We start from the raw sequence: 12,640 nt of genomic DNA, 5'->3' as shown, positions 1-12,640 counted from the left end.
AGAATCTCAGGGCAGTTTTCCTTGATAATTTCATGAAAGATGATGTCTAGGCTCTTTTTTTGATCATGGCTTTCAGGGAGTCCCATAATTTTTAAATTGTCTCTCCTGGATCTATTTTCCAGGTCAGTTGTTTTTCCAATGAGATAGTTCACATTATCTTCCATTATTTCATTATTTTGGTTTTGTTTTGTGATTTCTTGGTTCTCATAAAGTCATTAGCCTCCATCTGTTCCATTCTAATTTTGAAAGAACTATGTTCTTCAGTGAGCTTTTGGACCTCCTTTTCCATTTGGCTAATTCTGCTTTTGAAAGCATTCTTCTCCTCATTGACTTTTTGAACCTCTTTTGCCAATTGAGTTAGCCTGTTTTTAAAGTGTTATTTTCTTCAGCATTTTTTAGGGTCTCCTTTAGCAAGGTGTTGACTTGCTTTTCATGCTTTTCTTGCATCTCTCTCATTTCTCTTCCCAGTTTTTCCTCTACCTCTCTTACTTGATTTTCAAAATCCTTTTTGAGCTCTTCCATGGCCTGAGCCCATGGTATATTTATTTTGGATGTTTGGGATACAGAAGCCTTGACTTCTGTGTCTTTCCCTGATGGTAAGCATTGTTCTTCCTCATCAGAAAGGAAGGGAGGAATTATCTGTTCACCAAGAAAGTAACTTTCTATAGTCTTATTTTTTTTCCCTTTTGTGGGCATTTTCCCAGCCAGTGACTTGACTTCTGAATTTTCTTTCCACCCCCACCTCGCCTCCAGATCCACCCAGTCAGTGCTTGGGGTCTGAGATTCAAATGCTGTTTCCCAGCCTCAGGGCTTTGGGTGGGGGTAAGGCTGCTATTCAGTGTGAGATTAAGTTCAGGTGCTCAGGTGGGGGCAGGGCCACCACACGGGGCTCAGTTCCCTCAGGGGGTTTATGTGGAGACCTTCAGCAATGGATCTGAGCTCCTGCCTGCTTTGGGAGCCCCTGTCTGCCACCCCTCCCCATGCTGCCTCCTGAGGGGGCCTGAGTTATGGGGACACCCCACTCCCCTCTCGACCAGCCAAAGAGATCCTCTTACCAACCCTTGTCACCTGTGGGTGGAGGGACCTGCGCAGCCTCTGGAGATTCTGTCCCTGAAGCCTACTCAGATCTGCTCCTCTCAGTGCCACACAGCCAAGGCAGGGCTGGGCTCAGGTGTGCGATGGACCTTTTGTGTCAGGTTTTCAGGTCTCTCTGGAACAGAAATCTCCTCCACTCCGTTGTTTTGTGGCTTCTGCTGGTCCAGAATTTGTTGGGAGTTCTTCTTTACAGATATTTTATGGGCTGTGGGTTTGGAGCTAGCATGTGTGTATCTTTCTACTCTGCCATCTTGGCTCTTCCCCACAAAGGGGCTGTTTCACAGATAACACACAGGAGGCACTGGAGTTTTCAGACTCCATCCTCTAAGAGGTTTGCTCTTGATCTGGTCAGACAGGCAGACGTCTTCTGAGGGGTTGATAGTCAGTTTAATTCTAGTCTAGTCTTCTCAGAAGGGTTGCTGAAAATGGAAGCACTAACTGCTATGGCATTCCCTAATCACTCTTCTTACAGGGGTGGGTGAGAAAGGGGGGCAGCTCCTCCTACTTGATGGAATCAATTGAGACAGGTACAACCTGTGCTCTCCCCTAAATGCCCTCAAGCCTCAAGAGGGGCCAGTTGAGGCAAGTACATTCCTCTGTGCATTACCCATGGTTTCCCCACTCCCTGACCAGCGCCTACTTGCTTTATAGGGCAAAAGAAAAAGAAAGAATCTTGCCAACAATAGCCTCATGGGTTAACTTCTGCTCATTCTGCTCAAGCGTAGTAAATGTCAATTATGTCACTCCTCATCTCAAGGCACAGCCTCAGTAGGACTGTTTGTCACTATGATCTAGGAATTACGATCTAGAATCCTCAGAGTTATTCTGGGAATTGTTATCTAACACCTAGAAACTAGACATTTCCATGGCCATAGATCCTGAGAAACTAAACTCTAAAAGGATAACAAAATCTTTACATGCAGGAGCTATGTTAGAAGTCTTTAAAAGCCAAACAGAGGATTTTTATCACTGAAACTGGAGGTAATAGAGACCCTACTGGAGTTGATTGATTGGGGGCAAAGGGATGGGGAGGCAGGGAATGACAAGGTCAAAACTGTAATTTAGAAGGATCAATTTGACAGTTGAGTGGAGAAAGGAGTGGACTGGGGAGAGACTTGAGGATGGGAGATCAACTAGCAGACTATTGCAATAATTCAGGTGTGGATGGATGAGGGCCTAGATCTGGGTTGATAGCAATGTCAGAGGAGAAAAGGGAGTATATATGAGAGACATTATGAAGGTAGAAATGACAGGATTTGAGAACTGCTTGGATATAGAAAGTATCATGGAAGAGGGTGCACCTGAATTAAGCATTGAAGCAAGACAAGGTTAATGAGAGGCAGAGATAAGGAGAAGGTACATTATCAGCCTGGGAAATGACTTATGTAAGTGCAAGGACTGTGATGGTGGTCTTTGGTGGTGTTTCTAACCTTGGAATCCCCTGCTCAAGCAGCTTCAGTGGCTCCCTCTTGTTTCTTGGCATTTCTTATTATACATATTTCTTCTCAAACCTCCATGCCTGTACAATGGCTATCTCCTACGCCTGCTCTGTTATTTCTCCTCCTTTCCACTTCCTGAAATCCAGTGACCAAGTCATACCTCAATTCAGGTTCCAGTGGCCTGAAGTCTTTTTGATTTCCCTAACTGTCTACCCCAGTTACACACACACACACACACACACACACACACACACACACACACACACACACACACACCAGAATTTACATTTTAGCTAATTTGTATATATTACATATCTACTTATCTCTATGTGTTAGGTCCTCCCAGCAAGTTCCTTGAGGTGCTTTGTTTGTCTTTGCGTGCCTAGTGCCAAACACAACACCTGACACATAGTCAAGCATTTAGCAAATGTGGATATGAGAGATGGACTAACATATTTAGGCAATAGCTAGCAGTCCAATTTAGATGTAACAGAAAGCATCTCCAAGAGGTTTGTATGAAATAAGGTTGGAAATACAGGGAGGAACCAAATTGTAGATGACGTTACATGCCAGGCTACAGAGTCTATTTTATTCTATACAGAACCTATCCTATATGGAGCCACTTTGAGTTTTTGGTCAGAGAAGTGACATAGTCAGCTCTGTGCCTTGGATTAGATATTGTAGGCAAAAAAAAAAAGGTGTCACTAGGAAAACAGTTGGATTTTAGGTTTAACTGGTCCATGGTTCTTGAACCATGGACACAAGCGTAGGAGCCTTCTTTGCCCTTGTTTTGCGTAGTCCAGACTCATCTCGGTCTGCATTTGATGCTTCTTGGGATCTGTGCTTTAGCAACTCTCTTTTCCACTGCATGCAAAAGGCTGCTGCTTCCAGTTCATCTGCATCTAGAAAAGGCTCTCTTAAGCCCTGGTGAGAGACACACACAGTTAGATTCTGCTTTTATGAGAAATTGCACCCAAAGTCTATAAACGTTTGGATCTACCAGATAACCTGATTCACCAATTGTACTCTTTTGGTTTCCTTATTGTGGCAATTGATGTACATCAATATAACATTTGTGAAAATATAGTTGATGTTGATGTCCTTTCCTCCATTAATTTCCTATTTTTCAGCATCCATAACTTTTTTTTAAAAGGACAAGTTTAAGTTGTTTGAATTACAAGTCATATCTTTTTCTAATTTTTTTTCTTTTATTTTAGGCTTAAAGATCATTTGATTATTAAATATGTTCAAGTTATATTGCACTCTAACAACTAACCTTACCAACTAGTTAGTAAAAATAATTTATTGAAATAGGAAGCTGCCAGAAAACTTCATCTTCCTCCTAGCCCCTGTACAAGTGAAATCCAGCTCCCGCATTAGGCAACCACTACCCCATCACCCATGTTCTAGGATCTCCCTTCCTGCTCCACTGAATTTCCACTGATTGCTTATTTTCACATCACAAGCTACAAAGTTTTCTTGAGGGGACATTTCATTCTGCTTCTCAGAAAATCAAAATTGTTACTTATGATTCTAAGTAACAAAGTCAGAATTCAAACTAAGATCCTCTGACCCCAACTCCTTTCCTAAGGAACATACTGCTTGTTGTTGTTTTTTCAATAAATGGTATAATTAATTATTCAGGTTAAAAAAAACATTTATTAAGTGTCTAACAATGTGCAACAAGATGTTATGCAAGGCAATGAGGATACAAAGCCAAAAAATGAAAGTCTCTGACTTTAAGAGACTTAAACTCTACTAGTGAATAGGTAAGGTGGGAGACCAACACATATATGTAATTTCAGGATTTGTTGAAAAGTAAGGAATCTGGTAAGGCATCCTATTTATCATAGTTCACTTCCTTGAATGCTTCCACCTATGGGTGTCCAAAGCAACTCAAAGGATCTGAAATTCAACTTTATTAATCCTATTCCACATTGACAACTCCAGTAAAAGGTTCAGTGGAAGATGAAATCAGCATAATTGGCTACAATGAAGTCTGGGAATTTTCAGTAGGTTTTAGTGATCAATACCACCCGTGATCCACCCTCCCATGACCTCAGGTTGTCCAAAGAGTCAGCTAGATTTCACTGGCTGGAGCCAGTGATGTGACTGCTGTCAAATAAAGTTCTTCATACTTACATGAAGACATGCTGCTTCTGCTGCCTTTAAAGTCTGCAAAACACCCTGGAGGAGGTTCTGGGCATTGTTCACAAGGAGCTCTTCAGAAGACTTGCTGCTTGCTAGAGCTGCTTTTACACTTCAGAAAAGAGAAAAATGCCATGGTACATTTGTAAATGATGAAATATTATTCAGACTAAATGAAAGAGAAGACATGCTGCAATAAAAAGTCTTTACCAAAGATAAGAAAAATTTGTTTCCTGGCTCCTGGGAAGATGTTACAAGAATCAGGCAGGAAAAGAATATTCCAACTGATTTCTTTTTCCTGAGTTGGGAGATTTATAAATGCTTTTTTGGCATTGAGATTAGGTGAGGTACAGTAGTAAAGGGGTTGGATGTGGAAGTAGAAGACCTGGGTATAATACTGGTTAGCTATGTGTGACCTTGGGCTTTTAAAGGATCCTTTTAAGCATCAAATACTTCCTAGTTGTGTGATCTTGACCAAGTTACTTAAATGCCAGAATGTACTGAACTTTTCAAATAACGTTAAGAATAAGGAAACTCTGAGCTTTTCACCAATAAATTGTCAAATGATAAATTAGTTTGAAAAGAAGAAATGCAATCCCAAAGTAACCATATGATAAAATGTTCCAAATTACTCATAAAAGAGAAATATATTTTAAAACAACTCTGATGTTTCACCTTAAAACCATCAACTTGAAAAAGATGATAAGACAGAAATAGTCAATGATAAAAGGACTGTGAAAAAACAGGTACAATGTTCATACAGCTGTGGGTTGATCCAGTCTGTTTGGAATTACTTGAAAAAAGATACCAAACTGTTCACACTCTTTGACCCCAAGGAAACAGATTATAGAAAGGTCCAATATATACAAAAATATGTGTAGCAATCTTTTCTTGAAAAATAAAACTAGTAGGGGGTGGAGCCAAGATGGTAGAGTACAAAGATGGACCTGCTCTAGCTCTCCCTCCACAGCACATAAAATACTTGTAAAAAATGACTCTAAACAAATTATAGAGCAACAGAAGCCATAAAACAACAGAGTGAAAGAGGTTCCTAGCCCAAGACAGCATGGAAGGCCAGCTGGGAAGGTCTATCGCACTGGGCTAGGAGTGGAGCACAGCAAAGCCTGGGCCATGCTGCAAGGATACAACTGGAGTAGTCTTCAGGGCTTGGAATCATGGGTAGTAGCTGCAGTTCCCAGATTTCTCAACCCACAAACACCAAAGACAGCTTCAAAGGTCAGTGAGGAAGCTCTCCCTCTCCCTTGATTGTGCCACCTTGGAGGAACTGAGAACTTACAGGTCCCTAGAGTATACCCTCAACTTGACAAAGGACTCAAAAATCAAGTAACTGGCTGGGAAAATGCCCAAAAGGGTGAAAAAATAAGACTATAGAAGGTTACTTTCTTGGTGGACAGATATTTTCTTCCATCCTTTTGGATGAGGAAGAACAAAGCATACTATCAGAAGAAGACATAAAAGTCAAGGCTTCTACATCCAAAACCTCCAAAAAAAATATGCAATGGTCTCAGGCCATGGAAGAGCTCAAAAAGGATTTTGAAAATCAAGTAAGAGAGGTGGAGGAAAAATTGGGAATAGAAATGAAAGTAATGCAAGAACATCATGAAAAGAGAGTCAACAGTTTGCTAAAGCTGACCCAAAAAATGGTGAAGAGAACAACACTTTTAAAAATAGGCTAACCCAAATGACAAAAGAGGTCCAAAAAGCCAATGAGGAGAAGAATGCTTTAAAAAGCAGAATCAGCCAAATGGAAAAGGAGGTTCAAAAACTCACTGAAAAAAATAGTTCTTTAAAAATTAGAATGAAGCAAATGGAAACTAATGACTTTATGAGAAACCAAGAAATTATAAAACAAAACCAAAAGAATGAAAAAATAGAAGACAATGTGAAATATCTCATTGGAAAAACAACTGACCTGGAAAATAGATCCAGGAGAGATAATTTTAAAATTATTGAAAATCATGATCAAAAAAAGAGCCTAAGGCATCATCTTCCAAGAAATTATCAAGAAAAACTGCCCTAGTATTCTAGAACCAGAGGGTAAAACAGAAATAGAAAGAACTCACCAATCGCCTCCTGAAAGAGATCCCAAAAGCAAAACTCCTAGGAATAGTGTAGTCAAATTCCAGAGTTCCCAGGTCAAGGAGAAAATATTACAAGCAGCCAGAAAAAAACAATTCAAGTATTGTGGAAATACAATCAAGATAATACAGAATTTAGGCACTTCTACACTAAGGGATTGAAGGACTTAGAATATGACATTCCAGAGGTCAAAGGAACTAGAATTACAACCAAGAATCACCTACCCAGGAAAAGTGAGTATAATACTTAAGGGGAAAAAATGGAATTTCAATGAAATAGAGGACTTCCAAGCATTCTTGTTGAAAAGACCAGAGGTGAATAGAAAATTTGACTTTCAAATACAGGAATCAAGAGAATCATGAAAAGGCAAACAGGAAAGTGAAGCCTTAAGGAACTCATGAAAGTTCAACTGTTTACATTCCTACATGGAAAGATATTATTTGTAACTCATGAGATCTTTTTCAGTATTAGGGTAGTTAGAGGGAATATATATATATAGGTGTATATGGGTATGTATGTATGTGTATATTATATATGTGTAGGTATGTTTATGTACATGTGTATATATATGTACTAGGAGTAAGAGAAAGGGAGAATGTAGCAAATCATCTCACAAGAGGGAAAAAAGAGCTTCTACAATGGAGGGGAAGAAGGGGGAGATGGAAGGAAAAATAAAATTAGTAAAAAATGAGTGTCCATCAATTGTTGTCGCTGAAGAAATTGTGGTATATGAACATAATGGTTGTTCTTTTGGTGTTAGAAATGATAAATATCAGGAATTCGGAAGAACCTAGAAGTGCCAATATAAATAGAAACAGCCTTCCTTCCACCACCACCCAAAAAAAAGGAGAATCAAGTGAACAACTGAAGCAATTAAAACAGCAGAGTACAATGAAAGCAATACTGAATTTGAGATCAGAGGACCTAAATTCAAATTTCAGCTCTGTGCTTTGGAAGTCCTTGGGTAAATCAGTTAAACTCTCTGTGCCTGTTTCTTCATCCATAAAATGAAGGGGTTGAACTAGATGATTTTTGAGATCCTTTGTTGTTATAAAGCTATGATCCTATAATCCTATGAATAAAATCACTTACATGAATTAAAATTGTTGTTGTTGTTGTTCACTTGTGTGCAACTCCTCATGACCTCATTTGGGGTTTTCTTGGCAAAGATACTGGAGTGGTTGCCATTTCCTTCTCCAGTTCATTTTACAGATCAAGAAACTAAGGCAAAGAGAGTTAAATGACTTGTCCAAGGTCACACAGATAATAAAACATTCTGAGGCTAGATTGGAATTTAGGAAGGTGAGTCTTTCTGACTTTAAGCCCAGTGTTTTATCCGCTGCATCACCTAGCTTCCCAAACTACCTAGCTCTACTCTAGCTAAACTTGGATTTATACATTAATCAGCCTTGGTCTCAGAAAACAATACCTACTGATACTGATGGTGTCATTCAATCAATAAGCACTTATTAGTCACCAACTATGTGCCAGGCATTGGTGCAGTTGTGTCAATTTTGCTGACCTGTTTTTCTTCAGTACAAGAGAGGAATATGTGGAGGGTCATTAGTGTATGTGAAAAATGACCATAATATAAAAGACAAGAATGACCAATAGTATAAAAGACAAAAAACCCTAATAAATATTTTTCAAAAAGATACTTCACAAAATGGGATTACAATCCCTCAAGAGTTGGCTGGTGATTAAAGGAGATTTTCTTAACTCCCCAAAGAGGATTGGGTTTAATTTGAGGGGAGGAAGAGGGAGCTTAAGCTATATTAGCACCAAGAAGAAAGTTATACTATATTATCACTAAGGCCTCTTTTTGTTCTAAATCTTATAGCCCTGTAATTTTAAAAACACTGCTTAGGACAGAGACTTATGATAATGAACAAAGGAAAGAAGGCAGAACTACTTGATTCCAATTTTGCTGCTGTTTTCTCTATCAAGAAGAATGATCTTCAGGTTGAGAAGCATAGAATACAAATAGACAAAATGGAATTAAAACTTGAAAGCATGGAGATTGTATTTAAAATGGTTATGTGTTCTCTGGGGTTCATACCATCTGTCCCAGACAAATTATATCATAGAGTACTGTAAAAAATTTTGGATGTGATGGGTGAACCATGTCAGTGATCTTTACAGAATCATACAAACAGGAGTAGCTCCTTGGAACTAATGCCTGGCAAACATTATCTTGATTGGACTTGTCTAATTATACGTCTCTCAGTTTGTCATTATCCTGGGAAAAAATTCTACTTCCTTTTTTCGACAATAGGATAGAATGATAAGAACACTGGACTAATATGATGAAGATGTAAATTAAACACTCACTAGGGGTGTAAATTTGAGCGAAGCATTTTATCTCTCTAGGTCTTGATTTCCTCATCTATAAAAATGAGGATTTTTTAAAATTTATTTTTAGTTTTCAACATTCAGTTCCACAAGATTTTGAGTTCCAAATTTTCTCCCTTCACCCCAAGAGATCATACATTCCAATTACACCTTCCCCCAATCTGCTCTCCCTTCTATTACACCTCTCCTTTCTCTCATCCCCATCCCCTCTACTTTCTTGTAGGGCAAGATAGATTTCTATACCCGATTACCTGTATGTCTTATTTCCAGTTGTGTGTAAAAACAATTTTTAACATTCATTTTTAAAACTTTGAGTTCCAACCTCTCTCCTTTCCTCCCCCTCCACCCATCCCCACTGAGAAGGCACACAATCTGATATAAGTATGTGAAGTCATACAAAACACTTCCATAACAGTCATGTTGTGAAAGACTAACTATATTTCTCTCCATCCTATCAGGCCCCCTATTTATTCTATTTATTTGATCCTATCCCTCCTCAAAAGTATTTACTTATTATTACCCTTCCTCCCTTCTATCATTTCCCCCACCTCTAGCTTATTCCGTTCCCCTCCTACTTTCTTGCAGTGTAAGATAGATTTTCATAACAAATTGAGTGTGCATGCTATTCCCTCCTTAAGCCAAATGAGATGAGAGTAAGGTTCATTCTTTCCCTCCCACTTCCCCTCTCTTCCCCTCCATTGAAAAAGCTTTTTCTTTCCTCATTTATATGAGAGATAATTTACCCCATTCTATTTCTCCCTTTCTCCTTCTCCTAACATATTCCTCTCTCAACCCTTAATCTTATTTTTTTAGATATCATCCCTCATATTCAACTCACCCTGTGCCCTCTGTCTATATGTATATAATCCCTCCAACTACCCTAATACTGAGAAATGTCTCAAGAGTTACAAATATGATCTTTCCATGTAGGAATGTAAACAGTTCAACTTTAGTAAGTCCCTTATGATTTCTCTTTCCTGTTTACTTTTTCATGCTTCTCTTGATTTTTGTGTTTGAAAGTCAAATTTTCTATTCAGCTCTGGTCTTTTCATCAAGAATACTTGAAAGTCCTCTATATCATTGAATGACCATTTTTTCCCTTGAAGTATTATAATCAGTTTTGCCAGATGGGTGATTCTTAATTTTAATCCTAGTTCCTTTGACTTCTGGAATATCCTATTCCAAGCCCTATAATCCCTTAATGTAGAAGCTGCCAGATCTTGTGTTATCCTGATTGTGTTTCCACAATACTTGGATTGTTTCTTTCTGGCTTCTTACAATATTTTCTCCTTGAAAAAATGAGGATTTTAATGCTAATAATGCTTGTGTCTCACAAAATGACAATACTTTGTAAATCTTAAAACACTAAATACATGTAAATAAGTGACTCAGCTAAAAAGCTGGTAAAGCAGGGATATTCAATACAATAATGAGCATTTAGTAAGTGCCTGAAATGAGCCAGGCACTGTTGCTAGGTACCAGGTATATAAAGACAAAAAAATAACAGCTTCTTTCTCAATAAGCTTACATTTTATTGAGGCAAAGCAATATGAGTACAGAAAAGTCAATACAAAATATATACAAATTAGAAGAGTCGAATGTTGAGAAATTGGGGTATGGGGAGGATAGAGTGAGGAGGGATTAGGAAAGAGTTCATTTAGGAAATAATACTTAAATTAGGCCTTGATGGGAATCCAATATGCTGGGCAGACAACAGAAAGTATTTCAGTATTGTGCTAGAACATAGAATTTTTATCTGTGGGGAACCAGAATATCATGTATGGGGAATAGTAAGTTGGACAGTTTTCTATCCATTCTGCCATATTATTTCTCCAAAAGAAGTTATGACTTATCAACTCTGATATGTATATATCATAATGTAAGTGAAAGGCTACTAGAATTGGAGTCAGGGATCCTCCTTAGTACCTCACTTAACCTCTCTAGATATCAGCTTTCTCATATATTAAAATGAGACAGTTGGGCTAGGGATTCCAAAGATCCTGTTCATTTTTACATCTATGATCCCATGAACTAGAATAGATCTCTGTCCCAGCCTAATTGCCGTGGGCTGCCTGAGTCTTCTTACCTTAGTCCAGGTCTTCAGTGGCCAGCCAGATAAACGTATCAAGAAAAGAGACTTTCCAGAGTCAAACAAGGGTTAGGTTTTATTCAGGGTCTTGGTTACATGTCCATATGCAGGCGAGTTCTTCCCCAGGAGAAAGGAACCGCCCTCCTCCTCAAGGAGCAAGGATCACACCGCGAGAGGACGGGGCAGAAGAGGGGAGGGACTCCCAGAGGGGACCTCCCTCAGGCTTTCCTGCCCCCACTTAAGCTCTCCCAGTCGCATAGTCCACACATGGATACCGTGCATGCTCTCAGCCCCTAGCTAATCAACAAAAAGGTGTGCTCAGACCACGGACCAATCTCAAGGGTGGGATGTTCTCCCCAACAAGTTTCCACTGAGAAGAGATGGAGAAACAAGAAAGCTCGAATTTCACTCCTCAATTCCCAGCTGTTCCCTGGGGGGCCTCATGAGAGCTCTCAATCAAGAAGCCCTCATTTTGACCTGCTCGAAATTGTTCACATGAGAACTGAGCTTACACCCCAACAGATCTCAAGTTCAATATGTCAGCCCTCTTGCTCCCTCCAAAACAAATCTATGTGACATATTTTAATTCTCTAATACAGACATGATCTAAGAGCACACTAAGAAAAGTCCAGGATCCAGAATGAGGGAGATCCTAAGACCATGGGCTGTGTAGTCTGCCTTTGTCAGACTACATCTGGACTTTCGTGTCCAATTTTGCAATGTTCCACAGAAGAAAGGACATTGACAAACTGAAGGAGGTTTAGAAAACGAAAGGTAGGGTGATGTAAGAACATGGAACTATGTCACAGACAGAAGGAGAGAAGATTTTTCAAGTGGGGAGGGGGTGGTGGAAATAATGACCTTCAAATATTCAAAGGGTTGTTTTCATATTTAAAGATTAGACATATTCTGCTGTGGCCTCAGGGGGAGAAGCATGTGTAGAAATTACAAAGAGACCTAATTTTGGCTCAGCATAAGAAAGGGCTTCTTAAAAATTAGAGCAATGCAAAAACAGAATGAGCTGCTTTGGGAGCTGGTGAGTTCCTCATAATTTGTGGTTGTTCAGTTGTTTTCAATTGTTTCCAACTCTTTGTGTCCCCATTTGGGGCTGGAAAGTACCAGAGTACATTTTCATGTATGCAATGCAAATGTTTAGTGCTACTACTCCCCACCTCGTCACCCACCAGAGTTAACTTACTACATATGGAAAGCATAGGAAAAATGATTGTTAAAAAAAACTGATAATCTAAAGCTGTTCAGACAGTCTGCTGCTCTCTGCTACCATCTGCTGGCCCATAACTTCTAAGCAGCCTCTCCTCTGCAGGTGGAGGACAGAGCATTTTTAGTAATAAATGTATACTATCGCCTAAGGCTATCACAGCTTGCCCAACCAGGCAGCCAACAACAGTCAACAGAA

At 39.2% G+C, this 12,640-nt stretch overlaps 1 protein-coding gene across 1 annotated transcript in view; it reads right to left on the bottom strand.

Annotated features, from left to right (window-relative positions):
• Positions 1-3,197: 3,197 nt before the first annotated feature.
• LOC140519166 (uncharacterized) overlaps positions 3,198-12,640 on the bottom strand; it is a 57,012-nt gene continuing 47,569 nt past the window's right edge. Inside the window, exons 6-7 of the mRNA XM_072631947.1 lie at positions 4,677-4,794; positions 3,198-3,458 (exon numbers count right to left, since the gene is read on the bottom strand). Of these exons, the coding sequence (XP_072488048.1) occupies positions 3,264-3,458; positions 4,677-4,794 (313 nt within the window). The 3' untranslated portion in view covers positions 3,198-3,263. The remainder of the gene's footprint in view (positions 3,459-4,676; positions 4,795-12,640) is intronic.

This window comes from Notamacropus eugenii, chromosome 1 (genome assembly GCF_028372415.1).
Source record: "Notamacropus eugenii isolate mMacEug1 chromosome 1, mMacEug1.pri_v2, whole genome shotgun sequence".
Taxonomy (NCBI): Eukaryota; Metazoa; Chordata; class Mammalia; order Diprotodontia; family Macropodidae; genus Notamacropus; species Notamacropus eugenii.
Note: the sequence above shows the minus strand (reverse complement) of the source record. Positions and strands in the feature narration are given on the sequence as shown.